At 34.7% G+C, this 19,596-nt stretch overlaps 1 protein-coding gene across 1 annotated transcript; it reads left to right on the forward strand.

Annotated features, from left to right (window-relative positions):
* The first annotated feature begins 822 nt into the window (after positions 1-822).
* Positions 823-17,703, forward strand: kif11 (kinesin family member 11). Its single transcript, NM_173261.2, is given in 23 exon segments — positions 823-874; positions 1,097-1,222; positions 2,490-2,622; positions 2,715-2,812; positions 2,917-2,995; positions 3,269-3,454; positions 4,603-4,727; positions 4,827-4,917; positions 5,006-5,248; positions 6,290-6,385; positions 6,520-6,608; positions 7,831-7,918; positions 8,019-8,207; positions 8,317-8,524; positions 8,626-8,798; positions 10,227-10,352; positions 10,439-10,597; positions 12,836-12,975; positions 13,512-13,791; positions 16,114-16,336; positions 16,781-16,947; positions 17,051-17,161; positions 17,296-17,703. Coding segments are annotated over 22 exon segments (3,189 nt in total). The 5' UTR covers positions 823-874; positions 1,097-1,148; the 3' UTR covers positions 17,407-17,703.
* Positions 17,704-19,596: the final 1,893 nt, after the last annotated feature.

Here is a 19,596-nt window from a genome sequence, read left to right on the forward strand (position 1 = left end):
AATTATATTTCATCAATATGTGACTAAAAGTGATTATGAATGAACTTGTATTTTCTTGTGAGCACATGACAGTCATGGTTTCTCACAGCCATCTTCTGGTCATTTAAAAAACTACAAGATAAACATGTTTGTGTTTGTTGAATGTGGATCACAGTTGTTGTTTTACTACTTTTTAAAAGTTCAACATATTACTAGAGCGGGTGGCATTCTATGCTCTTTGATTAAACAGAGAAAAAATATTTTAATCATTTTTTTTAAAAATGACAAGATAAAGAAGAAAATCAATGTACAGTTCAACACTCTTTTACCAATATTAATAGTCTTGATACAAAACTCATTCAAATGGTGTACAAAACTAAGACAATATATAAATAATATATAGATAATTATTGGATAACTAAACCAACTACAAATAAATAATTGCGTTGGTAACGTTAAGTGATTCGTTTTATTTACGACTTTGTTTTCTTGTAAATTATTGTGCACGCGCAATTACAAATATGTGTTAGTTCTGTCAAAAGATTATAAAACGCGTTCATCATGCAGTACTGTTCGGGGATTTAGTTTAGTACCATCACAATCAAATGCTTTTTGGTACCATTTAAAAAAGAACACTGCGCTTTCCCGAGATGCATCAGCGGCTCCAGTTCTGCTTCCTTCAGACCAATCAGGAAGCTAGTGAGAAAACCCTGTTCTCTGATTGGCTTAAAGCCGCGGATGCGCAATTTTCAAAGTCCGCTAACTGCAGCGCTAGAAGACTCATCGTCAGAGCTTACAGCACGTAGAGCGTATTCAAATAAACCGTGTTACCGGAGGGATTTTAAACTATTTTGCCATTTCTTGTGGTCTACTCTTAAGCAAGATCGGCTTAACGGTAAGTGCATTTGCTACTCTTGATACTATTAGCTTGCTGTTTTCTTAGTATATTTTGTTTAATCGCCATTTAAACTTGACAAAGTCAACAACGTAACTAACTGTTGTTTGTAAGTCAGTGCAATGTTCTGTGTTTATGCTCGTAACTTATATGTTTCTATATGGTTCAGCAGTGGCTCAATTCATGATAATTTGCGAAATAAACCCAGTTTTTGTTGTGAAGGTTACATTTAAAGGGCATTTGAGATCTGGAGCCTAGAAGACGCTCCTTCAACATGGCATCATCACAAGTACCAGCAGCCAAAAAAGATGAGAAGGGCAGAAACATACAAGTAGTTGTACGATGCAGGTGAATATAAATGTTTTATGTTTATGTGGTACTTCTTTTTCAGCAATACGAAGCATGTTTTCTTTTGGAAGTGGTTTTGTATGTTTGTTTTTGTAGTTCAACCTCAGAACCGTTGTAACTTAGTGAATTCGACGTACGAGTAAAAGACAACAATGGGTTTTAGGCATCCAAATAACGTGTAGTATTGCTTTTTATGTACAAAAGTGTAGTCATCTTTGTTGTAAAGTTGGTTTTATAATTTGCCCATTCTTACTTTCTTTTTAAAATAATATAAATTATTAAAAACTATTCTTTGCCATTTCTAATATTGAAATTATATTAGCAGCCACTCACTTTTGAAGTATGACATTGTTCACACTCCATTAATTGTGCTAATGTTGTTTTATAGTCATACTTTTATTGCTATTTCAGACTGAATATTCAAAGTGGCGTGGTAAACAATATAGGGACCATGTCTCAAGTTGTCACTGAACATGTTTGAACATAAAACTTTTTCTCAAAGCCTTCTTTAACTATCTAATAACTCGGCCTAAAGATTTACAGAAGTCACAACACTATAATGTTGTCAGACATGACAGGAGACATTTGTTGATGTGTTGAAAGATTATATTGGTGGATATTTGTCTGTGTACATATTTTTATATGTATATACTGACTCAATAGTTAGGACTGCACAGAGGATTGTAGCAACTAAACTACCCAAACTTGATACAGTTTATGCAAGTCATTTACACAAAAGAGCTAACAACATTAGCAGGACCCAACCTATCCTGGATGCAAACTTTTTTTGTGCCCCTTCCATTGGGCAAATGATGCAGAGCAGTCAAGTCATACACAAATAGGCTGAGGAACACCTTATTTCCCTGAGCTGTAGCCTGTATTTACATGTATTTCTTATTGCTGCTGGTCTCTGAGAGCTGCCAAACAAATTTTGTTCTACTATTATTACAATGACAGTTTCTTTCTTTTTTATGATAGCAATACAGGTAGGTACTGTCAAGTTTAAAAGTATTGTAAAAAAAAAATATTTCATAAATTTCAGTATTTGCCTAAAAGATTTAATTATTATTATTTTTTTTACTTTTAATGCTCTAAAAAAGGATTTGTTTTATAACATTCTGACCTTTTATATAGATAAAAGTTTTTTTTTTTTATATTTATTTAAAGTAAATGCAAAAATTTAAGTTTAATTTGTATGTTTATTTTTGTAAGTTTAAATTTACCTTTTTTATCTTCACCAATCTTATGTCTGATGTGCAATTTGCAGACCCTTTAACACAGTGGAGCGTAAATCTGGCTCTCACACTGTTGTTGAATGTGACCAGAACCGAAAAGAGGTGATTATGCGTACTGGAGGTGCCACAGACAAAGCAGCAAGAAAAACATACACTTTTGATATGGTGAGTGATTGCCTTATTTTAACCATCCACATCAGCTTTAATGATATCCTGTGCAGTGATGCTCATTAAATGTCTAATTTCAAATGTTTTAGGTTTTTGGCCCTTCTGCCAAACAAATTGAAGTTTATAGGAGTGTGGTTTGCCCCATATTAGATGAAGTTATCATGGGCTATAACTGCACAATCTTTGCGTGAGTATATTTCTTTGAATATCATTTTTTTTACCTAACTGATGATTTTACATGTTACATCTATTTGCATCCTGTGCATTTATGTTTTTCCTGTTTGATTAAAGATATGGGCAAACCGGAACAGGCAAAACCTTCACAATGGAAGGTGACCGATCACCCAATGAGGAGTTTACTTGGGAAGAGGTAAGATTTGCGCAGTTCTGAAACTGTCTAAATGGCAACCCAATTATTTTTTGTTTCATTTCCTATTCTGAATTCCTCCCCGAATAAATAAAATGCTGCTTTTGATTTCATTTAATTTAAGGTCTCAATGCAGATTATATCTGTTAACTACTTCAAATATGATTGATTTATTTTATGTATTTGTTTTGCTATTATGCCACTTATATTTTTAAGTTTCTTTGCTCATATTCATGTTTTGTTTTCTCATTTTCTGTTTCACTTTTTCTCTATCAGGACCCTCTGGCTGGAATAATTCCCAGGACTCTTCATCAGATCTTTGAAAAACTGTCTAATAATGGCACAGAGTTCTCAGTGAAGGTGTCTCTGCTGGAAATTTATAACGAGGAACTGTTTGACCTGCTCAGCCCTGCTCCTGATGTCACAGAGAGATTACAGCTCTTTGATGATCCTAGAAATAAAGTAAGCTTTTTGGTTTGTTTACTCTGCCTCTTTAATTTGGCAAGGAATTTCACGTTTTACGTGTATACAGGTTTCCCACGCTTCTTGAAAGTACTTGAATTTCAGACATTTACTGTAGATTCAAGGCCTAGAAAGTACTTAAATATTTCCTTAATAGTGCTTGAATTAAATTTGAAATTGCATTGGTTATGATTTTATTTCCACAATTGTACTCCATTTTCAAAAGTGGCTTGGGGGAAAAAAAGAGAAGAAATTCTTGAAAGTTAATTTTTGTACAATAACACTGGCAAATGATGTAAAATTTGTCAATATTTCAAAAACCACATTTGAATATTATTGAATTCAACAATACATTGAATTTCTTTAAACATGACTGTTTAAAATGGTCAATGTTTAAAAAAAAACAACAAAAAAAACCTCTTGAGTCTGATATATTTAGCGTAATTGAATCTGCTGTTCATGAAAGCATGCAAACCCTGTGTATATAACATCATATTGACCCAATTCTGCAGTGTGAAAGTAAGCTCTTTTCTGTCATTTTTATTTTAGGACTTTCAAATAATTTGCCTATGGGAAAATAAAGGAATGATAAACATTAAACCATCAAACTACTTGTTCTACAAACAACTGTGACTGACAATTTAAAATAATTCAGCAATAATATAATAATAAGAAAATACAAGTTTGCAGCATGAGCTGTTTTTTTTAATGGCTAAAATCAAAGGAAGTAGATGAAACTTGAGTCTTAAGCCATTAAGATTCCAAAAGCTGCACCCACTCATACGTGAAAGAATTAGGTAGATGGTGTTAAAGCAAGCATCTTCACAGTGGTAAACATAGTTTGTGTTTTAAGTAGAATTATACTTAAATTTATACTATTAAGCAGTGTTTCATTGTTGATGTTTTTACACCTGAATGTCCAACCTTAAAAAAAGATAAATCTGAGAACATTTCCGAAAAGATTGAGCTTTAGTAGTCTGCTAACTATTATATAATTGCAGTTACCAATGGTAGTGCAAACATGTTACCAGCTGGAGCAATCTTTGCTGGAGTCCCACAGTTTGTTGTTATGATATTTGCTTAAATCAGTATATTGGGGTGTTTTAATACCTCCATCTAATCTTTTGTTCATTCTGTTGTTCCATTAGAGGGGTGTGACCATTAAAGGTCTGGAGGAAATCACCGTACACAATAAGAATGAGGTGTATCAGATCCTGGAGAGAGGAGCAGCCAAGAGGAAGACTGCCTCCACACTCATGAATGCCTATTCCAGGTAATAACTGGCTTCTTGTATTCCGGTTTATGAGAATTCAAGACTAAGGAAAGTGTGCAATAGATTAAAATGCAATTTTTTCCTTTTTTATTCCATCAGTCGATCCCACTCTGTGTTCTCTGTCACTATTCACATGAAGGAAATCACACTGGATGGGGAAGAGCTAGTTAAGATTGGTAAACTGAACTTGGTAAGGCGGCTTTCGAGTCAGTGGGGTTTTCAGTTATAAGTGGATTTTATTTGTGTTTACATTAAACAAATTCTCTGTTTCTGTTCAGGTGGATCTTGCAGGTAGTGAGAACATCGGACGATCTGGTGCTGTGGATAAGCGTGCACGTGAAGCTGGCAACATTAACCAGTCTCTGCTAACTCTGGGTCGTGTAATCAAGGCTTTGGTGGAGAGAGGGCCTCACGTGCCCTACAGAGAGTCTAAACTAACCCGCATACTGCAGGACTCGCTAGGAGGACGCACCAAAACCTCTATCATCGCCACTGTGTCTCCTGCCTCCATCAATCTGGAGGTATGGCTTGTGCTTATTGACTTTGTACTAAGGCTGTGCTATATATCGTTTCAGCACTGATATCGCAATGTGTGAATCTGCAATAGTCACATCGCAAGATCTGTAATGTAGAGTCGGGATTATAGTTGATCAGACGGTCATTTCATATTTTAACCTCAGTGTAAGCTTATTATTTGCGTTTACTCTTAAGACCTGTGACTAAGTATTTTAAGCAATTGTAGATAATTTGGGTAAAAAAGATTTGTAAAGATTGTGTACGGTTTGGCTGTGCAATTTTTATCGAATTGTAATCGCATTTTGAAATGTTGCGATTTTAGCTAATCGCAAAAGGCTGCGATGTGAATACATATTATTTAATTTCCCTCACCCAGAGCGAATGCGTGACTGCTGTCTGTGTGTGATAGTCTTACTAGCCAATTGAGTGAGCACAATTTTGTTTTGCCTAATTAGAATTGCGCAACTGAAGTATGTGAAACGCCCACAATTAAAAAAAAAAAAAAAAGACAAACAATCCGAAAAGCGTGGACGAGTGGGATGATAACATTTGCTGCTTCAGAAGCATTAATAGACTAATATCAAAGAAAAACAGCACATCGGTAATATGGGAATATTTTGGTTTTAAAGTCACAAACATCGAACAAAAACAGGTAATTTGTAATAATTGTTGCCACAGCTTGAGGAAAAACAACCAGCACCCAAAAAAGCACCACAGGCTGCTATATGAGAAGCGTCTTGCTAAAAAGTCAACGGAAAGTATTGCCAGTAACACTCAATCTAGAAGCAAGCCCAGAAAATTATACATCAGAGCAAAAATACAATTAAAACGATGATTTATTTAACTTTGGTTGTTACATAAATTAGATGTTATGCAGATATGCTTCCTTGTGAAATCATCACAAATAATCAAATTTTAAATTCTTTACAAATATTTATCTGAATTTGTATTTATCACAGTAAAATAATATATTTCAATGTAATTTTTCCAAATGATTTGTCTTTCTGTATTTATTATTAACAGTGTTAATTTGCAATTAATTGCAGGAAACTCTGAGCACTTTAGACTATGCTAACAGAGCTAAGAGCATCATGAATAAGCCTGAGGTCAATCAAAAGCTTACCAAGAGAACCCTCATCAAGGCAAGTTTGTTTAATTCATTTATTTTTTACTGTTTGCTCGACTACTTCATGGGACTTGACTATTTTCTCAGTTTCTTTGTTACTGCAACATCAGCATTAATGGTCCTGCTAATGTTTTTAATAATTTGCTGTAGGAATACACAGAGGAAATTGAGAGACTGAAGAGAGATTTGGCTGCCACCCGTGACAAACATGGAGTGTACCTTTCCGTTGATAACTATGAGTAAGTTCACAATGCATATTCTCCTGGTTTAAAATGGTGCCATTGGTAGCATGTGTAAAATATTTCTGAAAACACTTTAAGGTCACTAAGACTGCTCTTTTATATATATATTAAAAAATAATAATATCCTGGGATCCTGATTTTATAAAATTTGTGTAGAAACCTTCCTAAAAAGTGTACGTACAGCAGAATAAATGTAAATTTTATTTATTACTAATTATGGATTTGTTACTTTTAAAGTGCTTTAAGTGCTGTTTAAGTAAAATTTGTTTATTTAGAGCTGCACACATTTCCCCATCAACTTTGTTTTGTATAACAATTATAATTGTAATTTAATTAAGTCACTTTGCACAAAAGCTTCTACTAAATGCTAAATGTAAATAAAGCCACTTTTGCATTTGAAGTGGAAGTTTTGTGCATAACCACATTTATAAGTGACAACCCTTTTGTGTATTAACATTTGCCATGTTTGATTTAAAACTAAAGCGGTAACATTTGTTACTGTTATTCATTTAAATTGCTACCAGCCAAACTTTGGTGGGCATCAATCCAGCAGAACAAAACTACTGTTCTAGGTTGTATTCCATTCAAATGGAACCATTCATCCGGGGTCGCCACAGCGGAATGAACCGCCAACTTATCCATCAAGTTTTTACGCAGCGGATGGCCTTTCAGCCGCAACCCATCTTTGGGAAACATCCACACACATTCACACACACACACACACACACACACTCATACAATACAGACAATTTTGCCTACCCAATTCACCTGTACCGCATGTCTTTGGACTGTGGGGGAAACCGGAGCACCCGAAGGAAACCCACGCGAAGGCAGGGAGAACATGCAAACTCCACACAGAAACGCCAACTGAGCCGAGGTTCGACCCAGCGAACTTCTTGCTGTGAGGCGACAGCACAACCTACTGCGCCACTGCCTCGCCCCTCAAATGGAACCAACAACATCCAAAAACCAGACAGTCACAAAATGTGTCCCTAAAAAGGACAGTGATCAAGCATGAATGGTTTATCTCCCCATAGTTGTGATGTTGAATAACTGAAGAAGTTAAAAAGCCTTAATTTGCCATTTAAAAATTATCATGTAAACAAGAGGCTGACCAGAACTAAATATAGTTCACACACAAAGTTCAGGAGTGTTTATCTACCCCTTTATTTTAGTTTGATTCAGTTTAGTGAGCGGCTTATTTTAACCTTTTTTGCAGGACTTTGAATGGTAAAATTGTGTCTCAGGAAGAGCAGATTACAGAGTACACTGAGCGGATTGCTGCTATGGAGGATGAGCTTAAAAAGGTGCGCATCTTTTAAATCCCTTCTACTTCTGCTTTTCTTTTGGCAACTTCCGCTTCTGAGTGAGTGATGCATCTGATATATTTTGTGCTTGTGTTGCCAGATTATAGACCTGTTCACAGATAGTAAGCAGAAATTGGAACAGTGCACCGAGGACCTGCAAGACAAAAACCAGAGACTGGAGGAGGCTCACAAAGACCTATCGGAGACCAGGCACCGCCTCAATCAGGAGGAATTCATCAGTACACAGCTTCAAACCAATGAGAGTCACCTCTATAACACTGCTGACCAGGTCCGTGATGCTTGAAGGAATCAGAGTGCATGTCTGGTCCAATAATTTATACTATCGTAAAGTTTTTATTTTCCTTTTTTTTTCCTCTCTCTCTCCTCATTCTATCCAGTTGTTGAGCACTGCTGAGGCCAGCACACAGGATGTCGGTGGTCTCCATGCTAAGCTACAAAGGAAGAAGGATGTGGAGCTTCATAACAGTAAGGTTCAGGAGAGCTTCTCCCAGTGCATGGAGAACTGCTACAACAGCATGCAGACCTCACTGAAGGAGCAGAGCCAAAAACATGCTGCTATGATTGATTATTACCGCTCTTCTGTGGGTAAGATATGTCATGGCCTTTATCTCACTGTTATATCTTGTTTTGGGGCGTTTATAATGTCTTTCGGCAAGAAATTAATGTCTGTTTAATCGTCTCTGCAGGTGAGCTGCTGAACACCAATGGCAAGGTGTTTAAGGAGACTTTGGGTGCTGTGTGCGAGTCTTACAGCAGTATTAAAGGAGCTGTGGGAGAAGGTGTAGAGCGGTGTAAGGAGCAAGTGTTAAATCAGGAGAAACTCTCTCAGGATGCTCAAAACAGCATCCTGGAAATTCTGGTAAGAACAGATGATAAATATTCAAATGGAATATTCCAATCTGCCTTTTTTATTTTTATTCATTTTTTTATTTTTTTTACCTGCTATAATAAATGATTCTAGTTTCTATAAATTAAGAAACTACTAAAAGTATTTTCTTTTGAAAAAAATACAACCCTGCCATCTGCTCAGTATTTGTTGAAAATGTCACAGTACTTAAAAAAAGGTTCTGTTTCAATTGTAGTCTATTAAATGGATAGTTCATCCAAAACTGAAAATTGTCATTTACTCACACTTGACCTGTTCCAAACCTGTTTGACTAACTTTCTTCGATTGAATACAAAAGTATTTTGAAGAGCTGAAAACCTGTGACCACTGACTTCCGTAGTATTTGTTTTTCCAACTACGGAAGTCAATGCTTACAGCTTTTCATCTTTCTCAAAGGCTCTTATTTTGTGTTCAAACCTTCAAGTCTCTTGATTCAGTTGGAGCTACTTGAGGGAGAGAAAATGGTAAGCACATTATCATGGTTGGGTGAACTATCAATTTAACTGTTGTGTGTGTGTGGTTTTTTTTTTTTTTTTTTTGGACCTCTAAATTTAGCGTTTAATTCTAGCAGGGTTTATAAGGTCATGAAATTTTGACATGACATTTTCCAGGCCTGGAAAAGTTTTGGAAAAACAGAAAACCCCAAAAAGTTTTAGAAAAGTCATGGAAATTAGTTTGCTACAATATCAAATATCTGTAGACTTGAATTAGGGCTGCTCGATATTGAAAAAATCTGACATTACGATACTTTGAATTTCTGTGAAATGTATATTGCAATGTGAATACAATTTCACCAGATTATTTAACAGGTTTACTTGGATTGATTAAGGGGATTTTGTCGAGTGAATCTTGGAAAATATAGTGATAGTGAATCTCTAAAATATAGAGATAAAAGTGAATTATAGTTTTCAGGTATTCAATATTCAGGTACAGATATTAAATAATCAACACTGCCCAGTCCTCATTGTATATTATTTAATATTTAATAAAGTTACAAAAATATCTTGTGGCCAGATGTTTTAAATTTGAAATATTTAAATAACAGTCACAGGCCTTAAAGCGACTGTTTACTCAAAGATTAAAATGTACTCCATATTTACTCACTCTTTACTTGTTTCAATAGGAGTAATAAAATAAATTCATTTTGTGTTCATTTAAAAAAGAAAACTCGTAAATATTTGAAGCGAGTGAAGGGTGTAATGAAAATGGCAAGTATTTTTTGGGTGAACTACATATACATTATTTACCATGTATATGTAGGTGTTATGTCATGAAAATGTACTTGAAAGTTCTGAAATTGTATGAAATTTTTGTAGTAAAAATGTGTATGAACCTTGTTCTCAGCGTTCTTTCAATATTGATCACTGACCATAATGCTGTTTTCCTCTCCTTTTCCTCCAGGATGAACACAAACAGCATCTTGAGGAGGTTCTGGTTGCCCAGGCGGTGCCAGGTATCAGGTCTGTCATGTCCATGAATGACAATTTGAAGCAAACGCTTCACAAATACCACAATCTGGCTGAGCAGGTATGTGTGAACAAACTGATTTCCATGCTCGTATGCCAGTTCATTGCTTATTTAAGCTTTTGTCATCAAATTGAAATGTCTTACAGATGCAGGGTGTGAAAGCAGATATGATGACGTTTTTTGATGCGTACACTGAATCACTGGCCAGTATGCGAGAGTGCGCTTTGCAGGGTTTTAACACACTGCGTGCCGAACATGACAAACTCAAACAACAAATCAGCCAAGCTGGAAACAGCCATCAAGTGGTAGGTCTACTCTTCTTAATGAAGATAACTTCTGTGTGAAATTAAAAAATTAACAAGGTATATTTTGCTTGCTGGCATGGTTATTCAAAAAAACTACATGTTTAATTTTTTACTTTTTTTGCTTATACAACACTTTTATTTTGAAATGCGCGAGCTACAACTGTACCGTTTGACATGTGAAATTTCATTTAATTATAGCAACAAATATGTTGAAGCGCAAGTACGACCTCGAATATGTAAAGTATAGATTTACAGATATTTACGACAAAAAAAGGCTCAAAACCTCAGTGTGTCATGTAGTAATGTGCTCTCACAAGTAGGGTTGTAACAATATACCGGTATGACGGTTTACCACGATTTGAACGTGCACGATTATCATACCATGAACAAATGCATATCAACTGTTTTAACCCTTAAAGACCGAGACAGCCGCCCGCGGCTAAAAATAAGTATTGCTCTTAAATGTTTAATAACTTTTGATCCGCTGATCCGATTCATACAATTCAAAGATTGGCATAAAGAAGAGAATCTCAGCTTTCCAGTGCTGTATCAAATAACATTCGCGGACTTTCAGAGGCTCCGGAATCAGTGCGGTTACGTCATCAACATTTGACAACGCTGATTTGACAAAGAAACGCTCGTCACTGTGTCTCCGGACAAACCAGACATGATGCATTGATGCATTGTCCCTCCTCCATGCCCAGATTGGTTCAAACTCGCTATATCACAACCAATAAGCATAGGTTTCGCTTTTGTTTGTGGACCAAGCTTTTTGAACAACACGGAATGAGAGAAAGGCATACATTTCTGCGCGGCTAAATAAAACGCAAAAAAAAAAGTTTTTCATGAAATAATTCTCATACTAAGTACTTTTGCATGCACAGCAGCACAGAAACATGACAAAACAGTGACACAGCAAAGACGAACTGCTGCTCTTGCTGTTTTCAAAAGACGCAAATGAAGATGCAGCTGTTTGTCTGCATTGCAGACAACCATATCCAAATCCATATCGATAGACAACCATATCCATGCTGGCACATAAAACCTAAGGATGTTCCATATTGAATCTAGTTTCGTTATGTAACTATTTATAGTATAGTAAATATTTATATCTATTTTTTACTGAGGATTTGCACCATGTTTATTTGGACTTTGACACATTATTTATTATTTTCTTATTTTTATTTGTTTATTGTAAGTGGTGTTGTTTATAGTAACTAAAAATATATTATTTGGAAAGTCAAATTTGCTTCACTGTTCTATTATTTTGTAACATTTGTAACATACTGTATACCGCGAAACCGTCAAACCGTGGTATTGTTTTAGACGATTATCATACCGTGAAAAATTCATACCGTTACAACCCTACTCACAAGAGCACTTTTAGAAACCAAACATTTGTCATTTTCACTTTGTAATATTTCTATAATTTGAGACATTTTGTTAAGTGACAAGAATAAAATATTGTTAAGTCTTGGTGATTTTCTTATGATTTATTTGTTACTACTTGTGTATGTTAACAAATAAATACAAATTGATTATAATTCCTAAAATTATATTATAGTTCCCAATTTCGGTCGCGGGTTGATGACCATGTAAAAATGTGGGTCCCATGGCCAAACCAGTTGAGAACAACTGCTTTTGGTCAGATCTCAAACTTGATTTCTGGAGAGCCGCAGCTCTGCACAGTTTTGCTCCAACCCTAATCAAACACAGCTGATCCAATAAATCAAGGTGTTTACGACTACTAATCAGGTGTGAGTTGAAGGTGGTTGAAGCTAAACTGCAGAGCTATGACCCTCCAGGAATTGACAGGTTAATTGTTTATCTAAAGCAGGGGTCTCAAACTTGGGTAATCCACTGAAAGAAAAACGTTCAATCAACTGTTGGCTTCTTCATTTGGAGTGGCAACCCTTCTGATTTCAGTTTGACTGGATCAGTCACACTATTGCTTTATACACCAATTTTACAGTTAGTTTGCCACAAGAGAATGATGCACAAAAATAAACCCGCCCCCTACTCATTATTCTGTTTCAGTCGGAAATACATCAACTTACTGAAATAAGTCTTAGCATCTAGAGTTTACGTTGACCATCACATTTCTGTTCTGTTGAAATGCTTGGATGTTCACAAGCTCTTTGGGTGTTGTAAATGTAACCACAAGGAGGCTGAATCATTATTGACTAGCAGATTCTAAAATTGAATTAACTTTTTTTTTCCTCTCTCTCTTTTGTTCAGCGTGTGGCCGAGCTGGTTCAGTGTTTGCAGAACCAAATGAATCTGCTGGCGGTGGACACTCAGAATGACTTTGAGGGTCTTTCACAAGCAGCATCTGCCCAGATTCCTCCACTGGAAACATTACAGAGCTCCATAGAGAGGTGAGAAGACCCCCACAACACCTTCTGTTGAAGTCTGTTTTTTTTTTTTCTCCAAAGTTCTGTTTAGTGGAAATATTAACACATTTATTCATATAAGTTTTCAAACTTTATTTCTAATAACTGATTTTGTTAACCTTGATGACAGTACATAATATTTTATATGATGCTAGTACTCAGTTTGAAATGCAATTTAAAGACTTAACTTGGTTAATAAGGGCAATTAGGCAAGTCATTGTATTACATTTGATTTTGTTCTATATAGTAAATCGAAAAAATGAATTTGCTTAAGGGGGCTAATAATATTGACAAAATAGTTGTAAATAATTTCAAAACTGCTTTTACTTTAGCTGAAAAAAACAAACAGATACGACTTTCCAGAAGAAAAAATATTCTATGAAATACTGTGGAAAAATTCCTTGCTCTGTTAAATGTAATTTGGGAAATATTAAAAAGCAGGAGGGCTAATAATTTTGGCTTTGATTCTATCCTTAAGTTCCCTTTAACAAAACCCTAATAAAGCTGTACTTTTATTGTAGTAAATGCACAGTGGCTGAGGAGCAGGCTGTGTCTGTTCGTGCTCGACTGGGTTCCTCTGTTCATGGAGTGATTTCAGAGATGAATAGTGTGACTAAGGAGGGAGAGAGGGCGCTGGAGGAGTGTGCTGGTTATTGTGGACACCTGCAGACATCGCTGGACTCGCTGGCTGAGTCAGGACTCAAGTGGTGCGATGAAGCTAAAGGCTTGACTGAGAGTAAAGCCCAGGAGCAACTCAAACTCATCAGACAGACAGACACGGCTGTGCAAGACCTGCTGAAGGTTAGTTTGGTTTGTCTGCTTTCAAGATGTAATTTGGGTGTTTGGGTTAAATGTTCAAAGGAAGTGTGTGTAGTATACTTTTTGAGTTGTTTACCTAATTATGGGACGTGCCATACTTCCTCAAATTGCATTATTTCTTCTTAAATTAACATATGGTAGAAGAAACCAATATAGTTTAATTATCTTTCTCAATAACATTTGTAATTTCTCTGTATTTTTAGACCATATGTTAAGCTTATCAAAAAAAAAGTGTATGTATACAGCTAAGGTTTGCTTGTTTTGACACATTATTTAAATGTCTCATTAAATTAAAGAGTTTTTATGTTAGTATTAGTATTATTTGTCTTCAGGATATCTATAAGCTAGTGCATGAGCGTTGCTAGGCCTATTTTAGGGGGGCTGTAGCCTCTCTATATTTCTACTTAGCCCCCCTAAAACTTTTGCGATTAGCTCATAAACTGTGCACTAAATTATCTCCTCAGTCCCCATTAAATTTGATAAGAAAACGGCAGCAGAATTCGGCTCCTTCCTGTCTTTTGTTTTTCGTTTGATCAGCAGACCACAGCTGTGGACAGCGAGAGAACAAGGCATCTGTTTATTGATAAATTGTTATAATATCTACTTATTTGCAGTTCTTTTGACACTTATAACCTTGTATCACCTCTATCCTAATGTCATGGAGGAGCCGTCGGGTTTTCTCGGTGTTCACCTCATCAGCACAGCTGTTTCCTTCAGAGAAAAATGTAACTCCTAACGAATATCACTTTTTTTTTCTTTTTTTTTTTTTTTTCAAATGAACTATCAATATTAAACACTTTACAGTTTGTGTGGCATTAACTATACCATACAGTCTTGCACAGAAAGGATTAAACACAGTGACAGAATAACTTGGAGAATGTACTCATCTGTCACTAAGTCACTGACAGAGCTGGAAACATCAAGTGTTGTCTAGTATTAAAAATACTACTTGTATATTATTATCATTCAGATCGTAAAATATGTAATTTAGCCTGGAAGTTTAAATATATATATATATATATATATATATATATATATATATATATATATATATATATATATATATATATATATATATATATATATATATATATATATATATATATATATATATATAGCACTTGAATAGAGAAAGTGGTTTTTACAGTAAACAGTTTGATTGAGCCTATTTGGCTTATTCAGAACTCAAATGGCTGTGCCTGTCTATGTAATTCAGTGGAATACTGGTATACAACCCTTACTAAACCAACATTAAGTATTAGTAATATATTTATTTTTATTTTCACCTTATAAGAGGCTGAACCACCCCACCCCCCACCCCCCCGTCCGCCCGCCTAAAATGAAAATCCTAAAATCGCCCCTGAGCTAGTGTGCCCCAAAACAAGGACAATTCACATTTACAAGATGTAAAACTGACTTGTTACTTTCACCCAAAAGTATCCACTGTTTTATTCACATCTCCTGACACTACAGTTTTACATCAAATCATTAACCAATCAAATGCTCTCTAGTATCTGACATGCCCTGCCCACTTCAAGACGTTTCTTATTTGCGATTGAGCTCAACCACTCTTACCAGCAGAGCAATGATAAAACAGAACTTCATTGGCTTTTTTTTTTCTTTTTTAATATACAGGGTAGGAGCTACATTATGTCCCACCCTTTCTTCATGTTTAAGTTGAGATTGTCAAACATTGAATAAAATGCATATTTCACAGTGCTTTATGGGACCTCTAAGTATTATTCAATGAGTTTTTATTTATTTATTATTATTTTTAAAAGGGCAAGTAAAAAAATTCTTAGGGTTTAGCCCTGTATAAATCTGAAATTTGATTCGTAATGGTCTTAAAGTTTAAGTCTTGAATTTGACTTTGTGAAACCTGCAGAAACCCTGCAACTGTGCTTTTCCTTTTCATTATAATGTTGTTGTTGTTGTTGTTGTTGTTGTTGTTACTTGAGAATCGGATTCTATTGTACAAGAATAGTAATACGCTTGACTTTGTCAGGTTATTACGAGGACACTTGAGTTTCCATGTGATTTTTGAAAAAGCCTTTTATGATTGAAATGGGACCATAAAACACCACATTTTCCTTTTGAGATCTTTCAAAAGTGTTTGTTTTGCACATAATAAAGGATTAATTTATGTTTTAGGACAAACCTGGTTAATTCTGATTGTCTGGTGCTGTTTTTGTCACCTGAATTTGAATTCTGCATTTGGTTGATTGTGTGTTACTCAGGAAATTAAAGAATTAGATTTTTACCAATGATATGTCTTTTTATTTGTGTCTGTGTGTGTGCATGCAGTCTGTGGAGGAAAAGAGTGAGAAAGCTGTTCAGGACTGTGAAGCCAGATTGGGTCAAATGCAGCAGGAAATGGAAGCAACCCTGGGTTGTGTGGAAATGCAGACCAGCAAAGATGAAGCGACATTGCAGGAGCACAGAGAGACCCTGTCCTCAATCAACACTCAGGCACTGGACACCGTACACAACTTCATCAGCTCAGAGCTACGGCAGGATTTACCAACAGGTATAATAGAATATTTGCAGAAACAGACAGTCTTTGAATCCGACCCATTAGGGGGATAGTTCACCCAAAAGTTGACTTTTTTTTTTTTTTTTTTTTTATTGATTTACTGATCACCCTTCAATTGTTTAAAACCTATTTAACTTTATTTCTTGCATTTAAATATAGAATATTTTAAAAAATATATAATAATAGATATTTTTGAAGAAAGCTGAAAACCGGTAACCATCTACTTCCATAGTATTTGTTTTTCCCACTATGAAAGTCAATGGTTACAGGTGTTTTTTTAGCTTTCTTCAAAATATCTTCCTGTGTGTTAAACTGATAAAATGGGTATATAAGACAGATATTAAGTACATTTTAAATTTTTGGCTGAACTACCCTATTAAATCTTAACTCTGTAGCAGGTGATCTGCTCTTCAGTAATCTGATGTTTATCTTTTGAAGGAACGACCCCTCAGCGCAAAGAGTACATGTACCCACGTGTGCTGAGCAGGCCGAGGAGTAGAGAGGAGCTGGAAGAGGAGTTCAGAGCTCAGCAAGAGCAGCTTCAGTCTGAACTGAAGCCGTGTGAGATCGTAATGGAGGTGGAGGAGGAGAAACCTGTCGACCAGGTAACCTGATCTAATGTGTGGAAATGCTTTGATTTTTAAAAATTCAGTATATTTGAAGATCACTTTTTTGTTTGGACTGTTGTAACCTCGCTTCTGTATTTAGGAGTCTCTGGAGGATGACGTCAGTGTTTCTAGTGATGGAAACAACACTGAACAGTCGTGCTCTGATGAGAACCTGATATGTTATGAGAATGGAAGGATTCCTTTTTTCAAGGTAAGAAATTGTAAACATTTTTAATTTAAGAAATGATCATAATAGTGAATTTTGACCACACTTTTCTAGCGTTGTCAGATAATTAATACACTTATTGATTGATTTTTATTATTTATTTTTTTTTGTTTAACCAGAAGAAAAGCAAGAAGGAAAATGGCAGTAAATCACTGAACCGTTCAAAGGTGGAGAATGACAGCATGTCAACACCACCCCGCTCTAAACTTCCACTCAGATGTCAGAATTAACCTAAATTATGTTGCCAATATTACTCCCTTCGTGTATTAATCTTCCAAGTCCTTTTGTGTCTTAAACGTTGCATTTTTTTAACTGTTTGTCTTTTTTAAACATCGATTATCAATGTATTTGTCTTATGTCTGTCCACACAAGTCAGTTATAACTTCAGGGTGATTTCGTTCTGTTACTTTTCATGTTTCACTAGCGTTTAGGCTTGTTTGTATTTGTTCAAGGTTTTGTATGTTTAATTAAAGACTAAAAGAAAATGGTCCACTCCATCTCTCAAATAATAAAATATTTTTAAAGTATGGTTCTGTTTTAAAATCTTTGTATAAAGTTCAATCAATTAAATTCAGTTGTTGATTGTAACACTGGTGCTCTTAGCGTTTCGCTCTATTTTCAATTAAAAAACAATTGTTTGCTGGATGACTTTATTTGTGCACCTAATAAAGGAGTTGAAATGACATTGAGTTGCTCTAAGCTCATTAAATAGAAATTTACATATTATTACATAGTTTTACATATATGAATCTTGTTTGTTGCCTTTAAAAAATAATAATAATGCATGTTTTGTATTTCATCCTTGCACTCGCATCAAATCTTTGATTTTATTTTATTATTTGTTTTAGTAGTCTATGAATGGGTGTACTTGTTTAAATAGGTATGTATTTTTAACTACTTGAAGACTACTTCAGCAATGGTCTTCATAATTTAGACAATATTAATGAAACTCATACCCTAAAGTAATGCCAATAAATGTGAACCGAACCAAAAGAAATGCTTTGTCTAAATATATGGTCTTTTTTTTTTTTTTTTTGCAACAAAAACAGTTGACAAGTTTGTAGCATTATTTGTTTGCAGCTTATGAATTACATTGTCAATGGAAAAAGTTACAAGAGAAAGAAAGAGAATAATAATAATAAAGAACAATATAAACTTGAGAGTAAGACATTTAACAATCAACTACAGTACATAGTCATTACAAAATAAAATAGTTCTGTTTTATTATTTAGATAATGGAATAAATGTAAATAATGATAAAATTCTGGTATTTGAAAATTCTATATCCACAAATGCTAATTTACTAAGAAAATAAATCAAATTTAAAACAAAACAAGCATTTCTTTTAGTAGAGGAAGATTTGTAATAAACAAAAATAATTTATAAATTAATAAAAAAATAAATGACACAGTTTTAGTATGAAATTGACAAAATTAACATTTTACATCAATGTTAGAATGAAACCTTTTCAAAAATTGTTTCAAATTTGTTGATTAATTAAAAAGATACTTCTTCCAATAAGAGATTACAGGGAGACAATGTAACAACATTTCCAATAAAAAGAAATCTAAATTTTTTTTTTTTATCAGAAAAACAAATTTTGCCTATAAACAGTCTGTTGGATCCAGATCCTTTTGTAGGAGGGAGATGATTGCTATTTTTAAAGAGCATAGTAATTCAAAATGTTATAACTCCCCTAACAATGGCATATTTTTTGGGGACTTACTGGTATGTTATATTTTGGAAATAAATTTAAAGTAATTCATTAAAACTGACTAACTAAAAGCAAACTGTTGTTAAACCGTTGACTGAAAAACAAACATTTATTTTTAATCCAAAAAAATTTTGTGAGGAGTAAAATTGTGCTTATGAATTAAAGCTCAGGCCAAAAGTACTTTTTTTTTTGTAATTTGAAACTAACAGGAATTTTGGTTATGTTATAATTACACAATAGAAATGAATGCCTCCAACAAAAGCAAAAACCCGTTTCCAAATAAATCTTCCTTATTACTGGTTAAGCCAATTAATTTCGAAAGTTTAATTTGAAGAGCAGAATTAAATAGAATTAAGACGTCCTTTATTATACACATTTATTATAACAGACTTTTTCATATAGAGGCATTCATTTTTCAAGACAATATAAGATAAAATTTTTTTAATTTATTTATTTTTTAATAAGATCACCTAAGGGCTGCACGGTGGCACACTGGGTAGCACTGTCGCCTCACAGCAAGAAAGTCGCTGGTTTGAGCCTTGGCTGGGTCAGTTGGCGTTTCTGTGTGGAGTTTGGATGTTCTCTCCGTGTTGGCGTGGGTTTCTTCCGGGTGCTCCGGTTTCCCCACAAGTCCAAAGAGGTACAGGTAAATCGGGTAACTTTAAGCTAAATTGTCCGTAGGTTGTGAATGATGTGTATGGATGTT

The sequence above is a fragment of the Danio rerio genome, chromosome 17 (assembly GCF_049306965.1).
Source record: "Danio rerio strain Tuebingen ecotype United States chromosome 17, GRCz12tu, whole genome shotgun sequence".
In the NCBI taxonomy this organism is placed as follows: Eukaryota; Metazoa; Chordata; class Actinopteri; order Cypriniformes; family Danionidae; genus Danio; species Danio rerio.